The sequence below is a fragment of the Buteo buteo genome, chromosome 8 (assembly GCF_964188355.1).
Source record: "Buteo buteo chromosome 8, bButBut1.hap1.1, whole genome shotgun sequence".
Lineage (NCBI taxonomy): Eukaryota > Metazoa > Chordata > Aves > Accipitriformes > Accipitridae > Buteo > Buteo buteo.
In genome coordinates, this window is record NC_134178.1 from 43836131 (window position 1) to 43859798 (window position 23668).

A 23668-nucleotide genomic window follows, 5' to 3' on the forward strand; every position below is an offset into this window, starting at 1 on the left:
AAGAGAAGATTATGAGGAGAAGATTAGAGTGTTATTGCAGGGATAATGACATAATCACCAGCTTACCAGCACAGGAAGAAAAGTTGGGTATCACTAAAAGGAAACATTATCTCAGAGTGCAAGAGGAGTAGAAAATTAAAGAACAGAAGATGTGAAGTTTTTAAAATAGAAAAGGAAATAACTTTTGAACAGTGAGAACGTGGCATATTTTCATTCTACAGTTTTGTGGGGGAAAGACTCTCCTGTCAGGTTCAACCTGAGACATTAATTCTGTAAGAAGCAAACATATGAAGATCAGGTTTGTATTTGGAATTGAGAAGAACTGGAAATGACACAAATTACACTGTGAAAAATATGAGTATTTGCAATACCAGAAAACCTGTCTAATGCTACCAAAGTGTTTCTCAGTGACAAGACAGTTCATAAGGAGGAACATATGCAGGGTTATCGTTGGACGTAAACCACAATTTTTATTTTTGCGTAGTGTGCCTACACACTGTGGCAACATAGGTCAGGAGGTAGGACTGAGTGTATTTATGCTAGCAGATTTATGTGAGAAAAGGCAATAAAAGGGAGAGTGGGAGAAGGCTGCAAAAATTACAATATTCTGAGGGATCTGGCCTTGGTTTCAGAATCAAAGACTGCACATGATTTGGGGGAACTGTGTAATTCGTTAGTACCACCCAGTGAGTCAGAGACAGCAGTTGTGTTTTGGTGACTATCTGATGCCTGACTGAATGTGATGCTTAGGAGATTTATGCAAAGTTTGATTTTTCCTTAAAGTATGTCATCCTTCTCCAAGTATTAGCTATTGGTGAACTGCTGAACTGTTTGGATTCTGGTTAATTAGCCTTTTTTTTTTTCTCCATCCAGTGGTTTTTAATTGGCAACACATCATACAAAGTCAGTGCTGCCAGTTCTTTCTACTTCAGTGGTGTGTTTGTGGGAGCAATCTCCTTTGGCCAGCTCTCAGATCGCTTTGGGAGGAAGAAGGTCTATCTCACAGGTAACCACTGCCACCTAACAAAATGAATAAAGTGGAGGTGTTGTGTCTCTGAAGATCCGTGTCAAGAGCCCGGTTTCTGCTGAGAGCTTGATATGCAGCAGTGAATCATGTGCTGTGATTTTTTTTTTATTTATTTTTTTTGTCCTTCCGGTATGCTTCAGGAATAGAAGTAGGGACAAGAAATTAATATTTGACTATTCAATCACCATCTGAATATCTGGGAGGTGTTCTGGATTTAGAAATCATACCATAAGGACTTACACTCATGCATGTCATGCTCATGGGATCTCCATGTGTTGCAATTAATATTCCTAGTAACCTGCTAGGAATTTGTTGCACATCTTATCTCCTGTCAGCATGACTTATATTTTTATGTATTTGTGATCCTCATCGTGTTTTAAAGCTCACAAGCTTTTTTACTGTCCCCAGATCAGACAACATTTGGAACTTCAAATTTTGTGTATGTATTTATGAAGTTGTGTGTCAATGGATGAGCAAGTAGAATTAAAAAATGGATTATTTTTTTTAAAGGAACAACCTCATTCAAAGCAGATAAAGGTGGGCCTGCTATGCAGTGCAAAGTCCCCATGTACTGTCCCTGGTAACGTTTCTCTTCTCTAGTTTGTATAGACTATTTTCTAAGAATGAGGGGACATACCCAGTTCTCTTTAATATCTTTATCAATGATCTGGATGAGGGGATTGAGTGCACCCTCAGTAAGTTTGAGATGACACCAAGGTGGGAGGGAGTGTTGATCTGCTCGAGGGTAGGAAGGCTCTACAGAGGGATCTGGACAGGCTGGATCCATGGGCCAAGGATAACTGTATGAGGTTCGACAAGGCCAAGTGCCAGGTCCTGCATTTGGGTCACAACAACCCCATGCAGCGCTACAGGCTTGGGGAAGAGTGGCTGGAAAGCTGCCTGGCAAAAAAAAGACCTGGAGGTGCTGGTTAGCAGCCAGCTGAATATGAGCCAGCAGTGTGCCCAGGTGGCCAAGAAGGCCAACGGCATCCTGGCCTGTATCAGAAATAGTGTGGCCAGCAGGAGCAGGGAGGTGGTTGTTCCCCTGTACTCGGCACTGGTGAGGCCGCACCTCGAGTACTGTGTTCGGTGTTGGGCCCCTCGCTACAGGGAAGATGTTGAGGTGCTGGAGCGTGTCCAGAGAAGGGCAACGAAGCTGGTGAGGGGCCTGGAGCACAAGTCTGATGAGGAGCGGCTGAGGGAACTGGGGCTGTTTAATCTGGAGAAAAGGAGGCTGAGGGGAGACCTTATTGCTCTCTACAACTACCTGAAAGGAGGTTGTAGTGAGGTGGGTGCTGGTCTCTTCTGTCAAGTAACTAGTCATAGGACAAGAGGAAATGGTCTCAAATTGTGCCAGGGGAGATTTAGATAGGATATTAGAAAAAAATTCTTTACTGAAAGGGTTGTCAGGCATTAGAACAGGCTGCCCAGGGAAGTGGTTGAGTCACCATCCCTGGAGGTATTTAAAAGATGTGTAGATGTGGTGCTTAGGGACATGGTTTAGTGGGCATGGTTGACAGTTGGACTTGATCTTAAAGGTCTTTTCCAACCTAAATGATTCTATGATTCTATTTGGTCATATATTTAATCTGTGGCTTCTGTATGGGGATAAGTATCAAGCCATCTTAACTGGAGCTAGACAGTAATTCTGAGTATATGAAAAAATTGTCTGCCGTGAACTGAATTTGAAGGTTTGGTACTGCAAATTATGTATCAGAAACCACTCCTTTTGTGTCCCCCCCTTTTATGATACTGACTTTAAGTAATTAAATTTCTGTTCAAACCTGTGTTGTAGTTGTTGACTGTGATTGCTTGGGACAGATGCCACTGAACATCAAGTAAAGATACTGATAAATGCTTCTGTTTTAACTGAAGTACTCTTCTGAAATGAAACCTTTTGACTTGTTTTCCAGGTTTTGCTCTTGACATCTTGTTTGCCATTGCAAATGGATTCTCACCCTCATATGAATTCTTTGCCATCTCTCGCTTCTTGGTAGGGATGATGAATGGTGGGATGTCACTGGTGGCCTTTGTTCTACTGAATGAGTGTGTGGGTACTGCCTACTGGGCATTAGCAGGTAAAGTTTGAGTGCCAGTGTCTTTATTGTCAGAATTTATAAATTTCAGTCTCTCGTACTGCTTGAGACACACCACAGCTAACACCATAGCAGTTGTGAATTTAACTGCTTGAGCATCTGTGTGACCACAGTCTTTGAGCCCGGCTTTGTTTGATACGAACCTTAGGCAAGCACAGTAGATGGCTTGGGGCCATTCAGTTTTCTGCATCACTCAAGTTGACAAAGGTCCTGTTGAAACATCCCCTGTGAATGTTACGCAGCTAACTACTAATCGGAGGTTCATGATTGCTGAGCTCTATCCATTGGAATTTTGGACTCTGCTAAACAGAGCTTAGTGTTTGTGTGCTAAATATCAATTCTTTCATTCCTGGCAGTTCTTCAAAAGAAATCAAAAGTGTTTTTATATAATGGGAAAATGAGACAACTGTTGTTTGTGTTTAAAAAAAATAAAATAAATTGTCCCATGTGGTAATCAACCTTAGAATTTAGAACAAAAGATCCAGACGCTCTTAACTGTCTTGGCTGCTAGTGTTGAAGCTGTCCTTCAGATGTGGCTATAAACCGTACTGTTACAGCTCTGGGGCCTGACTTTTACCCAGTCTGTGACAAGTGCCAAAGAAGGGCTATGCTGAGACTGTTTTAAAACAGAGTATCTTGCAAATCATGAACTACAAATGAATACTATACATTCCTAAAAATACCAGTTTTTCAATGGTTTGTAGTATTTATTTTTACACATAGAAAGCTAAAACATTTATATTTGGAATTACAAGACTTAATTGTTTATGGTGCTTTGGACTTGTATTGATCTTTGCAATTAGATGTAATACTTCTGTCCTGCATGGGTAAAGGACAGAATATTCTTTCATTGAATAGCTGTGGTTTTGCCTGTATTGCTCAGTGAATTTTTCTTAATGAAGTGTTAGTTTCTGTCTGATCCCATGTGTTGAGATTTAATGTCCCTTAAAGGTGTCATAATGTTTTGTTTTGTTTTTAATTGTATGTTAGGATCTATTGGTGGCTTGTTCTTTGCTGTGGGAATTGCCCAGTATGCTTTATTAGGGTACTTCATTCGTTCCTGGAGAACTCTGGCTGTTGTGGTTAACCTGGAAGGAACAATCGTCTTTCTTCTCTCTCTGTAAGTTATTTTTCAAACTGAGTTTCATCAAGAAAGATGTCAAAAATAAGAAAGAAAAAAAAAAAACATCCCAACCCCAAAACCCCAATGAGCAAACCAAACAACTAAGTCAAGGTGCCTTTTTAGGATGGCATGAAATGGTGTAACTAAGGTATTTCTCTCAACCTCTACCACCCCATGCTCTGTGCTTTCTTTAAATAGCAGTGCTGCAGTATTTGAGAATGTAAGTGTACATTGTATTGTATATGCATTATTACTGGAGATGGGAACAGTCTCTAGAGTGGTGTAGAAGCCCATCCTGTTCTTTAACTGTTATATGTAGATGATCTAAACTGTTGTCTGGTATGCTACAAGACACTATCTATACATGTTGAAAGATACAAAAATGTTTTTGTGGTTATGTGATAACATGATGTTTCTCTTACAATTGTGCTTACACAGAAGGAACAGCATCAAAATTGCTTGCCCATAAGTCTTAAAGGTGACACGCAAAAGAAAAAATGGACAGCTTCCTTTTATTTTTCAAATGTGATTAGGAAAGAATAGGAAGAAGGCTTCTTTAAGTGTCATGGTTTAACCCCAGCCAGCAACTAAGCACCACGCAGCCACACACTCACTTCCCCCCTTCCCAGTGGGATGGGGAAAAAAAAATGGGGAAAAGAAATAAAACTCATGGGTTGAGATAAGAATGGTTTAATAGAACAGAAAAGAAGAAACTAATAATGATAACACTAATAAAATGACAACAGTAATAATAAAAGGATTGGAATATACAAATGATGCACAGTGCAATTGCTCACTACCCGCCGATCGATGCTCAGTTAGTCCCTGAGTGGCGATCCCCCCTGCCCCCACTCCCCCAGTTTATATACTGGGCATGACATCACATGGTATGGAATACCCCAGTGGCCACTTTGGGTCAGCTGCCCTGGCCATGTCCCCTCCCAACTTCTTGTGCCCCTCCAGCCTTCTTGCTGGCTGGGCATCAGAAGCTGAAAAATCCTTGATTTTTAGATTAAACATTACTTAGCAACAACTGAAAACATCAGTGTTATCACCATTCTTCTCATACCTAGCTCAAAAACATAGCACTGTACCAGCTACTAGGAAGACAATTAACTCTATCCCAGCTGAAACCAGGACATTAAGATAGTAGGGGTTTTGTGTTTGTGGACTTCAGCACTGAAAGCTATATGATGCAGTGTGCTCTTCTTGCATACTTCCTGACAGCAAAATCTCAGTAACTTAAAAGAAGAAAATAACTTTAGCTGCTGTTTAAACTTAAGGCTTTTTTTCCTTCTGACATCTATTTAACTTCAGTAACTAACTTTATTCAAAAAGTTCTTTGCTAAAGAGTCAACACATCCTTTTGAAGGAAGCATCAGAACTCAGGGAGAGGTCTTGGAGGCTGTTCATGAGGTGGAAGGCAGAAATGACACTTCTGATATTTCAAAACTTAATGGTGTTTGGGGCCTTTGGAGAAAAATTTTAACTTTCAGATCGATATGTACAATTTTTTGAAGTGCTTTGTGCTTGGAACTTCAGAGCTGTGCTCAGAGGCCTACCTTACTGTAAGAAAAGATTTTTTTTATTTCAAATTTCACACTGCCTCCTTCCCACATTGCTTAAAATTACTCTGTGCAGAAAATGCTACCAGATTTTTTTTTTATCATGGGGAAGAAAACATGTTCCTTTCTAAGCTCTTTTTTTTTTATAAAAGCATAGAATCACTTCCTTTAAAGGAAAAATGTCACTTCTGGTCAGAGGCAAAAATCTTAAAAAGCTGCTGGCAAAAGACTAAAGTTTAAATTAGTTCTGGGAATCTGAAAGTAATAGAAGATTTGTTTTTTACTCTGTGTTGGCATTATAGGCCTACCAAATGAACAGTACACATGGGGAGCAAGAGCATGACCTTTGCACAGCCTCTGTCTTCCCGTCTGCGGGAGAGAATTTGGGGAAAAAATTGGAAAATGAGGAATGGAAGACAACTAGTTGGTGTTACAAAACCATCCTGTGTTACTTTTAGTAATGTGGTGCATCCTTAATTCTGAATTCTCTGAAGACAGGGTCCTAATGATACTGCAACTTGTAGTATTGTGTATGTATATGTGTGTATTTATGTATATACTCAGTGTAACTTCTTGGTATCTAAATTACATGTGGCTTACATTCCCTTTCCTTTCAAAATGCTTTGCCTCTGTTTCAGTAAGTGAATTTTATACCCGAAGGGTTGTTTGAGAAATTTTGTTATACTGAAGTGTGTTTCAGCCTTATTTCCATAGACAAGTCCAACCTCATAGAAAAGAAAAGCCCTAAAGCTGCCTGTGTATGTATGTGTGTTTTCAGATTCATTCCAGAGTCTCCCCGCTGGCTCTATTCACAAGGCCGGCTGAATGAAGCAGAAGATGCCCTCTACCTCATTGCGAAGAGGAACCGCAAGCAGAAGTGCACTTTTTCGTTAAAACTCCCAGCAGAGAGGAGCTCCAGAGAGGCGGGCAGCTTCTTGGATCTGTTCCGATATAAGATTCTCTTGGGACGCACCTTGATCATGATGTTTACCTGGTACTTGAAATACTTTGTAGGCCCAGCTGTGCTACTACTGTTGCCTCTTTTTAAGTCTTTGAGAGAACATGTTTCTGAGAATTGGCTCATCCTGCAGATAGTACTTTGTCTCAGCCTGTATTATTAGGGACACTACCTAAAAAGGATCCTTGTATTATAATATTTCCTTAATGCATTTCTAATATGAAGCCATTTTTACAGTCTAGTTCTGAGGTGTGTTATCTTTGCATTTGTCGTGCTTTTTGAGTCTCAAAATAGTTCAGAACTACTTCTTCCTTTCTGACCCTCAAAGGCTGCTGAGATTAGTCGTGCTGTCCTCCTCTTTGGCCCAGTGCTGTGTCAGTACTTTCAGTCACATGGATTATTCTTTGTTTTCTGTGTAAGGAGCCCATTAGCAGGTGGGTGGTCTACCTTGTCTAATGAGTGTGTTTATTTTCTTACGAGAAGGTGCTGCCAGTGCTAGCAGTTCCTGTAGTAAGGAACAGGAACCCATGATGCTACCTCTAGTCACTAGCAGAAATTTAATGCCAAAAGTGCCTGTTTTGTTTCAGATAGTTCTGCTAGCCCTAAGTCTTTTGCTGCTACTTTGAAATAAACGTTATATATGATGTAGTACGTGAGTCCTCTGGAGTTACTGTTCATACAGTTGCTTTTATAATGCATATATTTGGGGAAGATGTATTGATTAAGAAAAAAACAAATGGCATTATTTCATCAGCAGACAACATAGAGCTGTTTTCCTGTTGCTTTTCCAAATGCTTATTACAGAATAGTCTATTTTTCTGTTCCTTAAATGAGAATTGCTGATTTCCTGCAGAATGAATTAGTGACCTGTTCCTTTCCTCTCTGTAAAGACGACATCCAGTCAGGGTTACAAAAGAAAAGTAAAAAATCAGAATTGGAGAGTGAATAAAACTGGACCAGGGTGTAGAAATTAAAAGAAGGTGGAAGTGTCATCTGAACTGTTTGAGAAAGGGTTTGCACATAATTGGAAAAGTATGGATGAAAGTGAAACCTGATAAAAACAAAAAGGACAAAGACATCATTCCTTGAGTCAAATAATATAATCATGATCATATTTTAACTTCTGGTTTATGCACGTTCTTAAGTGTATTCTTCAGTTTAACTGAGTTGTAAGTCTGGAATTGGGTCTGTGGAGAGACAAAATGGTTTCTTTACCTAGAAAGCATCATGCACTTGTAAAGAAACATTTTAGACCTGTCTTCTGAAACACTAAATATAGTTTATAGTGTATTGTGCCAGACCAGTGCTGTGATTTGGCAGGCAAAGCAGCAGCTCTGATTTTATTCTTTTTCTGTCTTCTGCAGGTTTGTGTGCAGTTTGGTTTACTATGGTCTTACTCTTAATGTGGGTGACTTGGGTGGAAGTATTTATGCCAATTTAGCCCTTTCAGGGCTGATAGAAATCCCAGCATACCCAATATGTATTTACTTGATTAACCAAAAATGGTAAGTATGAAATTTATTTACCCATTCAGGGTTTTGTTTTGTGACAATTTTTCTCAAAGATAAGTTTCCTGTATATTGCATCTCCTAGCTTGTATCTGTCGTGTGGGGCTTCCTGCTTCAATTTGAAAGTGGCATTGATATATCTTTATTTCAAATAACAGTTTAACTTGTTCTCAGTAGCTTACTTCATTAATGAGCCGTTTCAATTTGGCTCAGAGATGAGGCTGATCTCCTGGATCAGTAGAACCTAGCTGTGCTGACTCCATGCTAACACAAGATGGCGTTCTTCCCACCTCTGTCCTGTAATCCCCATTCTCACTGTTATGTCAAAGCTATTGCAACTAAACTCAGCTGAAGCTATCGTGTGGTTTCGTGTAATAGTTGCTGTGTGCACTAGTGTGTGAGCAGAGCTGTTGATTCAGATATTTAGCCTTTTCCTGAGCCGTGATACTCTGGACAATGTCTTTCACTTTTTGTAGAATTCACCTCCCAATCTCTTCTCTACGTGTCTCCTGAGGAGCTTTACAAATGTGCACACACAGCGGGAAGCAAATCAAAATCCTAGAATTGTCAGCCACTGCATAAAGGCTTCTTGGTGCTCATTTTAAGAGTGCAATAGAAACTTGTTTAAAAACAGTGTGAGAGGAAGTGTTTGTGGGAGATGACATTCAGAATTTCCAACTGCAAATAAAGAGACAACGTGAATTTAGAGGACTCATTGCTCTGCAAACTACAGATCTAATGCAGAATAAAGCTTTGTTATCCTTGCACATCAGGTTTGGTCGGAAGCGAACATTGAGTGCGTTTCTGTTCCTGGGAGGATTGGCTTGTCTTATTGTCATGTTTCTTCCTAAAAAGAAAGGTAAATATTTCCTTTTGTTTCTGGAGTATGTGATAAAAATTGGTAAATACAGTATCCTACAGCCTAAGAATTTGATGGTTGCCAGTAGATTACGCTCATACCATGTGTGAGTCTCAATTTTTGAAGCCAGAGAAGCTAACTTGCAAAAAGGATAAGCAGCAGCCTTCCTAAAATCTTAAGGAAATCTTGTTAGAAACGTTTGGATTTCAACTTTTGTCTTTGGATTCTGCCCTTTACTTCTGATCATATCAATCACTCCTTTCCAGTGTTTCTGACTTAATCCCAAAGAATCATGTTTCTTGGGGTATCTCATTAGCCAAATGATATGTCAGTGTAAGTAGTACCCATGCAACTTGTATGTATCTCTCCAAGTGAAAGACCAATGTCAAAAGATCCTAAGAATTGAATATTGGGGCAAGTTTCCATCTTTTCCTCACTGTTCTGTAATGTTCAAGACTGGTGTGATTTGTGGTATTAGTAACGTGGCCACATAACTTTTAGTTCAGAGAGCAGTCTGAAAGCCTTCTGAAGCAAGGGGTCTTTAAGAAATGTGAAATGAAATGTATTTTTTGTAAAGGGACACTAACATTCATTTCTTCATTTTTCAATGTTTTTCAAAACAATAGAAACAAAATTGCAAAGTGAGCAATTTTTCCCTTTAAAACCAGCTACATAAATTCATCTCGGCTTGTTAAGATTTGCGCGTGTATAACATGTGTCATAAGGAGAGAAAATGCTTCAAATGTTTGAAGCATGATTCAAAAATATTAAATATTTATGATGAGAGAGTGCATAAACTGTTCTAGATGGCAATGAGCCTAATAGGTGAAACTTTCTTTAAAGGGCTGCAACTCAAGTTTCCAGAAATATTCCAGATGCTAGACCCTGGACACTCAGAGATATTCTGGTTAGGCTGGTACCAGTCATCAAGTAGTTTTTGCATATCAGTTGAAGTACAATGTGAATAGAAAAAGATTTTCAGAGTCTAGAACTGTGAGACCCCAGGAAATCAGCTGTGTTGAACTGCCAAAGTCAGCCAGGAGCCAGGTGCCCTAGGAAGCAAAATGGCTAACTGGCCAGAAGCAAGCACCTGTCTCTACTGAGCATGATTTGTTCAAAGCAGTAATGGCTTATGCTGTAGCCTGCCTTGGTAGGCATTTAATGCATGTTCTGATGTGCCTGGTATAAGTGAATAAGCACTGGCTGTTCAGACAAAACTGAGCTGGGTGCGATATTTGGTATGGTTCTTTACAGCATCTTCTTGTCTTTTGTTTTTCTTCTAAAGTAATAATGTTAGAAGCATGTTATCATACTATGGAATTGACACTGAATAGGGCTCTTTTTACTAAAACAACGTTGCTCACTTTTGAAAAATGTATCTGTTATTCTATTCTTAAACTACTTCTAAGTTCAGTATTTTATTAGTGGTAGACTCAGAAAATGTTGAGTTTTAGTTTCAGCTTTTACTATGTTTATAGGATTTTTGTCTTATGTTTCTAAAATTTGTTACTCTAGTAGAGCCTTAATATAGGATTCCAATGCATTAAAGATGTCACTTACTGGAACACCAAGGACAAGGAAAGGAAAACTCAGTTTCTCTTTTTTCTGGTATTCAGCAATAGTTCCATTCTGTAGTCTCTGGGACTGTTCAGTCATTTAAACCAGTCTTTTTCTATTAGATTATATTTAATAGAATGGAAACAATTTGGGGCTAGTTAGCAAGTCTGCTGTGAATTTGAAATCCATTTTTTTCAGTTATTTTTTCACAGTGTGTTAGATGGAGAGTTTTCTTCTTTGTACAAATTTGATTGCACAGATAAAGGTAATAAATCTGTAGACACAAAATATAAATTATGTTGGATGATTTCTGCCATTTCTGCCTAAAAGAAAGCTCCTTGGATTCTCTTGAGTTTTGAGAGTTCTCCTGAAGGTACAGATCACCTCTGACAGATACTGTCCTTTAGTAGAAGAACACTTGGCTGCCATAGCAGATTCTTCAGTAGATTCCTTTTTACTCCATACCGTTGTGTGATTGAAATGATTGCAGAGATGTATTTGAGTGCTCGAAAGCCTTACATGGGTCACATTTTCTCTATCAGATACTGGAGTGTTCGCAGTGGTGAATAGTCGCTCTCTGTCTTTGCTGGGGAAATTGACAATCAGTGCTGCATTTAACATTGTCTACATCTACACATCAGAACTTTATCCCACAGTGATCAGGTAACACAAGTTAATTTTAAGGTCTTCATTTTTCTGGTTCTCTTACCTGATCACATTTTACTTCTCTATTTTTTTCTATTAACTGTACCTTTTCATTTGACATTTTCAGTTATGTATAATGATTATCTGTAGTTCTATATGCAAAATTTCTTCCTTTATCCTCTTCTCACTTCCTCCTCCCTCAAATTTGCAGTGTTCTCTTCAGACTAACCATACTCTTTATATAACAGTAAAATAGTCCTTTGGTTGCTTGGTATGCCCACAGCCCCTCTCCACTAATGAGGATAACAATAGTATTGCTGATATTTCTTTAATGAGTGATATCTGTAACTTTCAGTGCTTTATAAGCCAGACAGCTCTATTAAACAGTCACACTTGCTTAACCAGCAACATGAAGATGACTGGTCAATAAGCTTTGTAAAAGTAACTTAATGCTTCATAGGGTATATGTAAGCAACAGTAAAGTTTCACTCACTAGAGGCAGAAGTACCTTGTGCTTGTGCTGACAGAGCTGACAAAAGCATCTATCATATGGGTCCAATTTTTAATAGATATTTTAACCAGGTGTTATTGTTGATGATCAGCCACCAGTGAAACCAGTGTTTTTCATGGGTGGGCAAATTTGCTGATACATAGGATTTGGATAAAGGAACTTAGCCAAAGTTTCAGGCAGAGACAAGATGCATTAACTGAAATTGCACTTTCTTTGCCTCTCTATATGTGTGTATATGTTAGAATTGTGAATGTGCAGGGGATTTTTGCTCCTCTTTAAGCACAAAGTATATGTTTTAATTCCTGTCTTGGGATGCTTTCAGTTATATTTGACTTCTCTTTTCTGTTTAATGTGGTCAGGGTCATGAATGAGGGGGGTGTTTTTTCCTTGCTTATTGGCACTTTTCAAGTCATAATTTCTCCTATGCAAATGTCACTGATTAATCATTTTTTTTCTTCTTAGGAATGTTGGAATGGGTGCCTGCTCCATGTTTTCCCGTGTTGGTGGAATCATTGCTCCTTTCGTCCCTTCATTGGTTTGTATGAACTTCTCACTGTTATATATGGTTTTGTTTTGTGACTCGGATGTATCTAGAGGTGGAAATGTTTTGGATAAATTATGTATATAAACTAAGGTATGTAAATTTCATGTCGTAACAGTATTGTGGTAGGCCAAAGGCATTGCAGTATATTCTGTGTGATTAGACAAAAGCTCAACATTTAGTTCAGGTGTTTTAAGCCTTTTTAAGCCTAAGAATTTTGGGACTTAGCTAGTGGACTTTAGCAATATAGTAATTTCAAAATACCAAGATGGTGATACCCAATTTTAAGCCTGAAGCAAGTAATAGCAAAAACCCCACATAGTTAAAAGATCTACTGCCTCAAGAGAAAGCATATGGGCTTAATAACTAGTGTTTCTGAGAATAAATTAGTTTTACCATCAGTGCACTTCATTGAATATCCATGGATTATAATTATCAGCAAAGTGGTTCATCTTTCAATGAATGAAGGTGATGATGTGAAGACCTGATATACTGTCAAGGTTTTTGAGCACAAACTTCACAGCAGTCTGTCAAGGCAAAGAAAAATTCTGAAGAACGAAACATGGGAATGATACTGTTGTTTTCCTCTATGTTCATAGTCTTATGTGTATGCAGGTAAAAGAGTGTGCCAGTTTTCCACACAAACTGCTTGCTGAGGTCAAGTGACAATTCCTTTAATGTGACAGATTTCACCTGGAATAACTTTCCTGTCTGCCGTTTGCCATCTTGTTAGGTCAGGCAGAAGGGCAGCAAAAGGGCAGGTGAGCACAGTGAGCCTTTTAATCTGCAGAATGAAACATGGGGTAGGTGAGAGTATGAGCACCTCAGGGGTACAACAGGCAAAGCCAAGACTGGTGCAGGTCTCCCAGGCAGATGTAATAGGCAGCTTTTATGTAGCAGTTGGGACATCCATTATGTTGTATCTGGCAGAGATTTGGCACTGCAGGAGACGCAAATCTTGGATCATCATGTTTGAAGGGGTCCCATGAAAGTGAAAAAAGCTCTGGTTAAATAACAAATGAACATTGATTTGAGAAAAGAATGAACTATTTTTGTGCTGTGGAATTTCTTCAACTATTTTAATGCATTTTTTCAGTATCTTTTGTCTGGGGATCTTATAAAAAGGGTAGGAATGGGAGAAGTTAGTTGCTGAACTAAGAGATGAAATGTTGCTCTTGTATTTGATCACAGCCTGTTACTTTCTCAATTTAGAATTGCTCTTTACTATACAAAGTGAGGTTTTTGAAACAAACAGCTAAACTCTTGCCTTTTTTAAGTGACCCTACTTTACTGGTTGTCTGAAAGTGAATGTACACATTTTGGAACTATATTGTAGATGACTTGTATTTTTGCACACACCTTTCCCCAGTGTAGTTTTACTTGTAACAAGCTATGTGAAAACAGGGACAGACGTCAAAGGAGGAGTATAAACATTGCTTAGGCTGTCAGGGGTGATAACAGGAAGGCCAAAGCTCAGTTGAAGGTAAAACTAGCACAGAGCATAAATAGGGATTCCATCTGCTAAAGGAAATTTAGAGAAAATGTTTAGCCAGTTGTCGAATGGGATGGACATCCTATTGGCAAATGAGATGGAATAAGCTGAAATACTTAACACTTTTGCTTTAGTCTTCATAGGCAAAGCCTGACCCCAAGACTCTGTACATATCAGCGCAGTTGAGGAAGCAGAGGACCAGCAAACAGTGGAGGAGCAATAGGTTCAAGAACACTTAAAGCTGAAAGCTTTCCATTCCATGGAATAGGATTCCCTAAGAGGTGGTGAAAGAGCTGGCTGTGATAGTGAGGCAAGTGTCCATCACCTGTGACAAACCATTGTTGTAGAGACAGGTCATTGGTAACTGTGGGGAAAAAAAAAAAGCTGATGCTATGTGCATCTTTAAGATCAGAAAGTGGATCCAGGAAGTTACAGGCTGAGCAGCTCAAACTCAGTCTCTGGGACGTGACCTCTCAGTCTGCTTCTGAGCATGTGAAGGCCAAGAAGGTAATCAGGATCAGTGAACATGCATTTACAAAGAGCAATTCATTCTCAGCCAGTTTGATTTGATAGTCAGCTATTTCATTGCAGGAAGTGATATGGATGAGGAGAGGGAGGAGAGCAGAAAAGGGGTTTGTAAGGCTTTTGACACTGTCCCACAGCATTCTTGATTGGAAGCTGAGGAAGTGTGTCCTGCATGAAAGGAATACTGGATTTGAATGTTGCATGGACCACCAGGCTCAAAGGGATAGTGACAGGCTCAGTATTTGGTGGCTGGTGACAAGTGGAAGACAAGACAATAAATCCTCCTCGTATTTCTAGAGGGTGGAAAGTAAGGAGGAGTGATTGGCACACCACATGGTAGATCTTGAGTCCAGTGGGACCTTTTGGGCCAACAGAAGTCCCATGAAGGCCAACAAGAAGAGTAAAATTCTGTTTCTGGTGTGGACCAATTACATGGTCAGTACAGGCTGGGAACCAACTGGCTGAGTAGCAGCCTTGCTGGAAGAGACCAAGGTATGACAGAGGATGGCAAGTTAAATGGGAGCTAGCAGTGTCCTCATCACAAACAGGCAGACTTCACACTGAGCTACATCAGGCCAAATTCAGTATGTGGCCCATAGATTAAGCGCCCTCCTAGTTCTAGAGGGATGTTGAAAAATCTGGGGAGGGCCCAGTGGAAGGGTAACCAAGATGGTCAGGGTCCTAGAGCACATGGCTTCAGGTGAAAGCTTGAGGGAATATTGCACCTCTGATCTTCCCAGCAGTGTGGAACAGTTCAGCAGGGGTCAATGGCCACAAGTTTTGGCTTGGGGGTTAGATAGGAAATTTGGAAAATATTCTTTTTGAGAGGCTTAATGCAGCCCTGGAAGAGTCTACTCAGAGGGGGAATCTCCATCCTTGGAGCTTTTTCAATACTTGGTTACACAAAACTATGATTGACCCAGTCTAGTGCTGGCTGTAGTCGTGTGTAGAGTAGGTGGTTGGCCTAGATGACCTCAGGAGATGTCTTCTAACCAGTGTGTCTGTGATTCTGTGATATCTCTTCCCTACTACAAAGTGATGTTGCATTTGTGAAAAAGTATATATGTTATGGACAAGAATTGAGTATAAATTCAGCAGGCATTTCTTTTTAACGTCCATCCCCAAAATCTGTGTGAATCTTATGGTATTGACAAGATGCAATTGACAATAGCGAGTAAAAAAGACCAGTAGGACTGGCAACCATTATGCTAAATATGAACACAAACACTTGCCACGTGGAATGGTTGTAAATTAAGTGCTTTAATACGCAGTATGAACTAGAGGGAACCAATCTCAACCTAACTCTCTGTTCTTTTTTCCAGAAATCTGTACAGTGGTCTCTGCCTTATATTGTGTTTGGAGCAACTGGTCTTTTGTCTGGTCTCTTAAGTTTATTGTTGCCAGAGACCTTAAACAGCCCTTTGCTAGAAACTATTTCAGACCTGCAGGTATGCTCATACTGGAGGCTGGGTGATGAAGCGATGTCATTGCAAGCCCTAGATGGCTCACAGGTATATTCTTTTTTTTTTCCTAGTACTTTTCTGTTGTGTTTATTTCAGCTGTCAGCTTGAATATGCCACTCTAAATAGATTAGGATAGTGATTCTTGGCCTGTGGAGGATAGGCCCCAAGGAGATACAGAAGGTAGTTTAGTAACCTTACCATCATGTCTGAAATGTTGTCTGGAAATGCAGGCTGAAACATAGCTGGGTTAATTCATCCCTTCCAGGCCAAAAGCTTACAATCTTTTCCTTTGGAATAAAGGACTCAGTGGTGTCTGTGCCTCTCTAATCTTTACGATGGATTGCTGCAGCATGCTTCTTGCAAAGCTGGCCATTGAAGTTTGAGAAGCCTTAGATGTTAAAGAAAACAGAAGCCTGTTTGTGAAGGGCTATTCTCAAAGGCGGCACACTGTATTTCTGCCCTGACCTGAACTGGCTGTTCTGCAGTGTCAATTATTAGGTCTATCCTAGAGAGTCTTTAAATGGGTTGAAGCTAGACTAACCTCTGAGATCTGTCCCACTGCTGATTCTGGGAAATGAGATTTGTTGAGAACTTTGGAACTACAAAACTCCTAGACATAAGTTTAAATGTGGTAGCAGGATATTTTTCAGTGAGGTTTTCTTAAATGTTTTTTCATGTTGTTTTATACTTTGTTTTGTCAAACTCCTGGACACCTCTTGAGGTGTGTACAGCTTAGTTGTGTGGAGGGTTGGTTTTTTTTTTTTACATGGCTGCTCCTCTGTGAATGGAGTGGGATTAGAGAAAAGTAGCTAGAGCGCTGGAAGTGGGTGTTTGAATTTGGGTAAGGTTTTAATGTTTAAATCCTGGTCCCAAAATTGTAGGTATCGATGGACTAATAAAAATTGAGTAAGTGGTCAGAAGACTTGAAGGGCAACTCAAAAAAATGTTAGTTGTCCCATCAGGCTGGGAAGAGACAGGATCCTTATAACACCTTTTACTTTAATTTGATTAATTTTTGGTCAAGCAGTCTGAGATTCACAGGTAGTCATAAACTTATTTTTACAGAAATCAGGAAGCAGAGTAACATTTATTTCTAGAATGAGAACAGTTGCTTCCTTTCAAAGGCTTCAACACGTTTCCTTGTTTACCAATTTTAGCTGTAATAATTCTTGACAGGACAGCACAGTTTAGTGACAAAAGCACCCTTGAAGAAGGCTCGAAAGAGGCAGCCCTGTAACAATTAATTTTATACTTTAGCTACTTTACATGCACATTTTATAAACATTTTTAACCGTACTGGATAATGTGTTATGGCACCACATTCTTGCTGGTTACACAAATCCATCATATACATTTACCTCAAGTTTACACCAGCTGTTATTTTGGTAATTACATCATTATTGCATCTTAACTGTGCAGATGGTTTACTAACAAAAAACAATTCTAGCCAACAGTGCAGGTGTTACAACTTAGATGGGGCAAGTCACATTTTTATTTTCCTTTGTAACCAAGTAAAGTCAATATTGCCCTTTGAGGAGACAAGTATTGTTTGTCTATCAGTATTTGCACAACTTGGTTTGCTTATGTCAAGCAGCCTTCTCAAGTTTAAATCTTCCCTGCTTGCACTTCTGCAGGCTTCTTAAAAAATCTCAACCTGAACAGGATCTGCAAAATAAAAAAATTAATTTGAGAATGTTCTTCAGGAACACTTTTCCCCAGATGGATTAAAATTATTGAATCCAAATGGAAAAAAGTCGTTGGTTCAGGGCTGATGTAATCACATCTTCACTGAAGTTACGGATCTGGAATGTCTGTGACATATTAGGGCTTTATTTTAAAGCTCATAAAGAAAGCGCTGATAAAATGAAAAGCTGCTAAACATTAACCCTATTTGACAGAGCCATGGAGAGGTCTTACAAAGCTGCTATAAGAAAGATGTAGAATTTATTTGGCATACCCTGAATTTCCCCCTGTGGAATCCATTGTCCTTTTGTACCACTTTAAAGATAACATGCATTCTGGTTGCCCAGAATAGAGGTTTTGTCTCTGTTAACATACATGAATGTGATATTCAAGTTGGACAGCATCCAGTGATAGCCTGACTTTCCTCAAATAATTTTAGAAATCCAGAAAAAAGCATAACATGATTCCCTTTATATTTTCTGACAGGTCTTAGTGCTCAAACTGTTTGAAATTCCTTTGCAGTTAACGCACGTCGCTGTAGCAAAACTCCTCTGAAGACAGATCTAAAGCTACAGATTTTGCTTGCATGGTACTGTCAGTCAGGAACATGATTTCCATTTCTCTATTTTTCACCTTCTCTCTCACCCTTCTTTGCATATGACTAGGCAGGCAGAAGTCTTAGGGTGGATGCAAGCATACTGGAAAAAAAATAATCCTAAATACTCAAACTAAATGGAGTTCATATTAGCAAGAGAATCTTTTTAACTGGAATAATTTGTATCAGTTCCATGGAAAAATGCTATAGTGGCCAAATAAAAATCAATTAGCTGTAATAGCTGACTTTAGTTTGGGTATATGATATAAGTTATGTTGTTAAAAGGACTCTGGCTGGAGTAGTTATGCCTATAATGAGTTTACTTTCTGAACATATGAAGTGGTAATTTTTTTCCCTTTTCCATATCACCTTTAATTAGTGTTGCAGGGGGATCTTTTTAATTGAAAACTTGTATAGGAAAATGCCCATGCTACACATGGAGAAATAATAGTTCAGGATGGAGAAGCTTTTAGCTGATCAAGTAACCTGTGTGTTCTGAGCCTGTTTCCAGTAGCTCACTACTGAGTAGGGACCTTAGACTTAAATTAAGAAAACTGAGTAGATTATCACTTCAGAACTGTTCTAGCTGGTCTCTCTCCTGTATGTATTTTCTAGTGTACTGATGGAGCAGAGAAAGTCCATCCACTAGAAGTCTCTCTCTTTTAAAGAACCAAGGACACACAGAAATCTTAATTCACATAATGTCTTTTACGAAGTTTTAATACAGTGATTTGACCTGTCTTTTCTTACTTTTTCCTCTACCAGCATTCCAACAGAAGTGTAATGGTTCATGCTTACTTATTTTGAGATTGATGTAGTGGCTTCTGCACTAACCAATGACTTCATTTTTGTTTCTAGTCTGGAGACAAAGACAGTTCTGCAGGGAGTGGAAGTGAAGATGAGGAGTTTTATGATGCTGATGAAGAGACTCATATGATCAAGTAATGAAAAGAAGAAACACTGGCCTATTTTATGCCTTTTCTTACTTGTCTTACAGCTGGACCGACTGGATGAGTACTGGAGACCTCACCTGTCAGGGAATGTAATTGGGCAAGTGCTTGTGTTTTTCCTGACTAGGAGAGGGGTTTGAGTACTGTTCAGACTAATTATGCCACTGATGCTCTCCATATGAGACAGCTGTTCAAATTCTTGTGGTTCAGAATGACAGTGCATGGACTGCATTTGAAGCCAGGTGAGACAGCAAGGGTGGGATCATGTGTTTTTGAAGCCTAGGAAATTGGGCTTAGACAGATTTGGACAGCTCATCAATGCACATGCTTGTATTTTATTTTCAAGGTGGTTGATTTTGATTCAGTACAAACTGATAAACTGGAAAACATCCACTGTTCTTTTTCTGTAGAGTGAAAGTGGTCACAATGTGCTGTGTGCTACTCCAGTGGGAACAAATTCCTGAAACTGTATGTTAAAGTGGTTTCTGTGTATTGAATAGGGGAAAGGCAACTATGAACATAAGGTTTCTCTATCTGCACATAGACACCTGTATAAAGTTATAGGGTGCAGCTGGTTTAGTCATGTGCATTAACTTAGTGATAATGGGAGGCCAGGAGGAGGGACTACAGAAAAGAACAACCATAAAGCCTGCAGACATAAAGGGCATTACTGATTTTTTTCCCTTCTTTTCATCCACTGAGCATTTTCTTGGGCTGTCTTATGCATACATTTGCCACGTGTTCCCCACATCTCAGCACTGCTGTTTATAGCTTTGCCTACTTTTACCTTGTCCTCACTTTGCCATAAATATTGAAGCTCCACAACTTCTCTGTGCAGTGAAATAATTATGTGAAGGATATAGTTTCATGGGTGGGACATAGGTGAGGTATTTATCACATACTGTGTGTGTGAGGTGTGTGTTAGAATATATAGCTCATTTTTGTGGACCTATCTGTGTCTTTATTTCTGGAAGAAACTTAACTCTGAAGTGTTAAGAGCAACTATGGGTTGCTGTTACATTTTGGGGGTTATTGCCAGGAAGCTGCTAGTATTTATTTTAAAATCTTGTGTGTAAATAAAGTCCTCATTTAAAAAAAAAAAAAAGGCAAACCTCTTTGAGACAGAATTTGGTTACCTGTTTCTTAACCAGGTGCTTGTTCAAGCACTTGGTTACTTGACCATGTTGAGGAAGACAACTTCACTCTCCTGATCACACTGAACTTTCTGTAAGTGCTTCAGTAGAGGGATTTGGAATCTTGAAATATGAAACATGAACATAGGAAATGTTCCAGCTACAAAGATGAGGCTTTACAAGGATTCAGTTTTCTTGATTACATTGTCATCTTCATCCTCTAACCTGTGGCATTCTATTTAAGATTGATTTCTATAAAATGTTTGTTAGTCTTTATACTTGGAGATTCTAGCGAAGTGCCGCACAACGGCAGCAAGTATATTGTTAGGCTTGCTAGCCATTTTTGTGGATGTTAAAGTAAAAAAACTGGATTAAAAAAAAACCAAACAAAAAACCCCTAAAAGTTGACTGCTGAGTAGTTTCTGGATAAACTGGGAAGCTCCTTTACTCTGAAAGGAAAGTAAACAGCATCAGAAGTTTGCAGCTAGCTGCTTGAACTTTGTTCACTGGGAACTGTAATGCTGAACGAAGGGCAGCTACCCTGGCTGGTGCAGAGGGCGGCCCAGAGACTGCAGATTCACACATGCAGTAGTCCCATATGGCCTGGACTTGATCCAGGCATTGACTGTGAGCAAAGTTGGAAACTTCAGTCCCTATGGACAATGTGTCAGTATTGTGATTTTCATCTGCGTTAAGAGCTTCACTAGAAGAATTCCAGCCTGCAGTCTTTGCTTTGTTTTTTCCAGACTGTTGAGTAGTTGTTGTAAATGTGGCAGGGCACTTTTAAATGCAGCCAGGTAGTCTTTCTGCCTTGTTTGGCCCTTCTGTATGCAAGAAAATTGCTCCAAATAAGGTACTTGAAAAGGTTGAATCTGTTTGTTCAAAGAATTTTTTTTAGTTTTGCATTCACATTTTGAATTATGGACAGCTGGAAAACTGACTTTTTGTTGCTGATGGCTTCTAAATAAATAAAACCTGTTTGCTTAGAAGCAAACAGTGGTAAGCCTGACGGTATTAACATGCTGCCAAGACCCAACAGGTTCTCTTAGGTGTTTGCTGCCTCTGTCCCTCTTTGGATGGTAGGTTGAGTAAGTCACCTGAGAGGCAGACAGGAACTGTTAGCCTTCCTCTCTCCCTAGTTTTCCTGTCATTATCTGCTACTGGCAACCCTGGTCATGCCATGGGACACCTCAGCATAATTTTCATTAGAACAGTAGGATGCTGTAATGATTCAGGTGGAGGAGATCACTCTCTGCAGGACCTGAGCTGCATTTTGTGACAGTCTTCAACTAGGCTTAGTTAATAAATCTCAGTGTTTGGGCAGTAAGCTTGCCCTGAGAAGCTACTGGAGAGCAGAGGCTAATACAGTACTAGACATACCACAGTTTATGACATACTGTAATGTGAAGATCTGAGACCCAACATCCTTGCTTTAGTTAAGTATGACAACCTTACCCACGTTTTTTGCTAGAGTAGCTTTGTATATGAAGCAGCCTATACTGTTAGTTGGGTTTTGTGTTGTGCAGGCACTAGGATACCTACCCCCAAGACGGGAACTCCATCCCTGGATTCCTTTGGTTTTGTAGCCGTCATTTTTTTCAGCCAGCTCACTTAGTGGGATTATGCTAGAGATGAGAGAGGCTTTCCCATGGTGCTGATTAGTCAGATCTTAATACTGTCTCAGGTGAGGTATGTTTAGGATTTTGCTATCTGGGGACCTCACAAGTGATACTTGAATACAGCTAGGAGTGAAGGAGAGTGACAGGTCATGTAAGACAGCATGGAGGAGAATCAGCTGGAGGGAGTCGAAAGAATAGAGGATTCAACAGAAACACTTTAGGGCAAGGGTAAGTGAAAACACAAGATAGTAGCCGTTGGGTGGAAATACCCTTCTAGCTGCTTGTGTTGACTTCAAGATTCTTCTTTCAGAGCTAGCATTGGTTCCAGGGTGTCTTATTGGGGACACTAGTTTCATGATTTCCTTTTTAATGTCAGCTTTGTTCAGCACTACTACTTCAGTGATGAAACATTTCTTCTGATCCATATAAAATGTGGAATGCTTCAGTTTTCTTTTGGACTCAGCTTTTCTATGAAATGGGATGTCACTGAAATCATTAAAATTTGTAAAGCCCTGTTTTGGAGAATGCTGTATAACTGGTCGTCACTTAATTTGCCTTTAGAAAGATAGGAAGATGAGACTTATTTGATGCATTTTTATCACGCAACTTCTTGTAAAGTGATACTTCAGCCTTCTAAAAGGATTTTACTACCTGGCTATTCTTGATAGGCTGAAGAGAATAGAATAAGGAAGTGATTTGACAAGTTTATTTTTTTAAACTACTTCCCCTGAAGACAAAGCTAGTGCTCCCCGATTGGGGAAGTGCTGTTCAGAGACTCCCTGACACACCAGAAACTTGAAAGTTCTGTGTTAAAGGAGAGCCACAGGTAACTTGGTGTTCAGGTCAGGGTGTTGAGTGAAGACCATGTCCACACCTTTCCAGAGACACGTAATTAACACGGAGCAGGTTGTAGCTAGTTGCCACCTTTGTTACAGTCAAGGCTTTAAGGATTGCAGCCACGTGTTCCTCTGCTCACAGTGCGTAATCCATGCCAGGATTTCCAGACTGTATGGATGTACAGAGGCTAGCAGAATATCCTTTGCAGAACCATGGGGAATGCAGTTAAGCTGTACATTTTCCAGCCTATTTCACCTAAGTGTATAAAAGCCATTTGCAAGAGAACATTTTTGTTGTACTAGGAAAAGGGGAAAGTGAGGAACAAACTTACTTTTCCTAGAGTGTGTTAATGGAAACATTTGAGCTAAAACTCTTGTTCCTGAGTCTTCCGCATAATCACCGAATGCAGATTTGGTTAGTATTTTGTTTTAGCTGAAGGATGGTGTGCTATGTATACCTTTTCCCACCCTGTTAGAGCTGCTTTGATCATGCTCTTTGATGCAGCTGAATCTAGGCATCTGTGCATGCAAGTTGTGAGCCTTGCAGTAAGTATGTCAGAAAAGCCCAAGAGTGGTGCTGTCATTTGGTGGTGGAGGTTAGTCTGGCCTGACACATTTAATGCCTGCATCAGAAATGTCTATATTCAGCTGTTTACCAAATGGGAGACTTAGGGTATAGCTGTATTTTAAGTCTTGTTGCTTGTATCTTACTATGAGATATATTAAGTGGAAGAAAGATAGGTACATAAGAAAACCTGTGACAGATCTAACTGTAGAATTGGAGGGTGAACAAACTTATACAGAATCTTTTCCATGCTATGTATTTTTAATGCTTTGTCCAGTCTATTGTAGCCTTCAGATTTTGCAGGTGCTACTGTTATTTAAGTCTAATAGAGCTGGATAAAACTTTCACCCTGATAGTCTGAATTTACTGAACTCTCTTATGTTATTTTTGGTACTACTTGCTGTTTCTGTCATTCTG

At 39.5% G+C, this 23668-nt stretch overlaps 1 protein-coding gene across 2 annotated transcripts in view; it reads left to right on the forward strand.

The window, feature by feature from the left end:
- The window catches only part of SLC22A15 (solute carrier family 22 member 15), a 37063-nt gene extending 16927 nt beyond the window's left edge, over positions 1-20136 (forward strand). For both annotated transcript variants that reach the window (XM_075034384.1, XM_075034383.1), the window contains 10 exons: positions 874-1006; positions 2941-3105; positions 4114-4243; positions 6590-6805; positions 8134-8274; positions 9051-9136; positions 11236-11356; positions 12312-12384; positions 15730-15918; positions 19007-20136. In XM_075034384.1, coding sequence (XP_074890485.1) covers positions 874-1006; positions 2941-3105; positions 4114-4243; positions 6590-6805; positions 8134-8274; positions 9051-9136; positions 11236-11356; positions 12312-12384; positions 15730-15918; positions 19007-19093 — 1341 coding nt within the window. In that variant the 3' untranslated portion in view covers positions 19094-20136. The remainder of the gene's footprint in view (positions 1-873; positions 1007-2940; positions 3106-4113; positions 4244-6589; positions 6806-8133; positions 8275-9050; positions 9137-11235; positions 11357-12311; positions 12385-15729; positions 15919-19006) is intronic.
- Positions 20137-23668: the final 3532 nt, after the last annotated feature.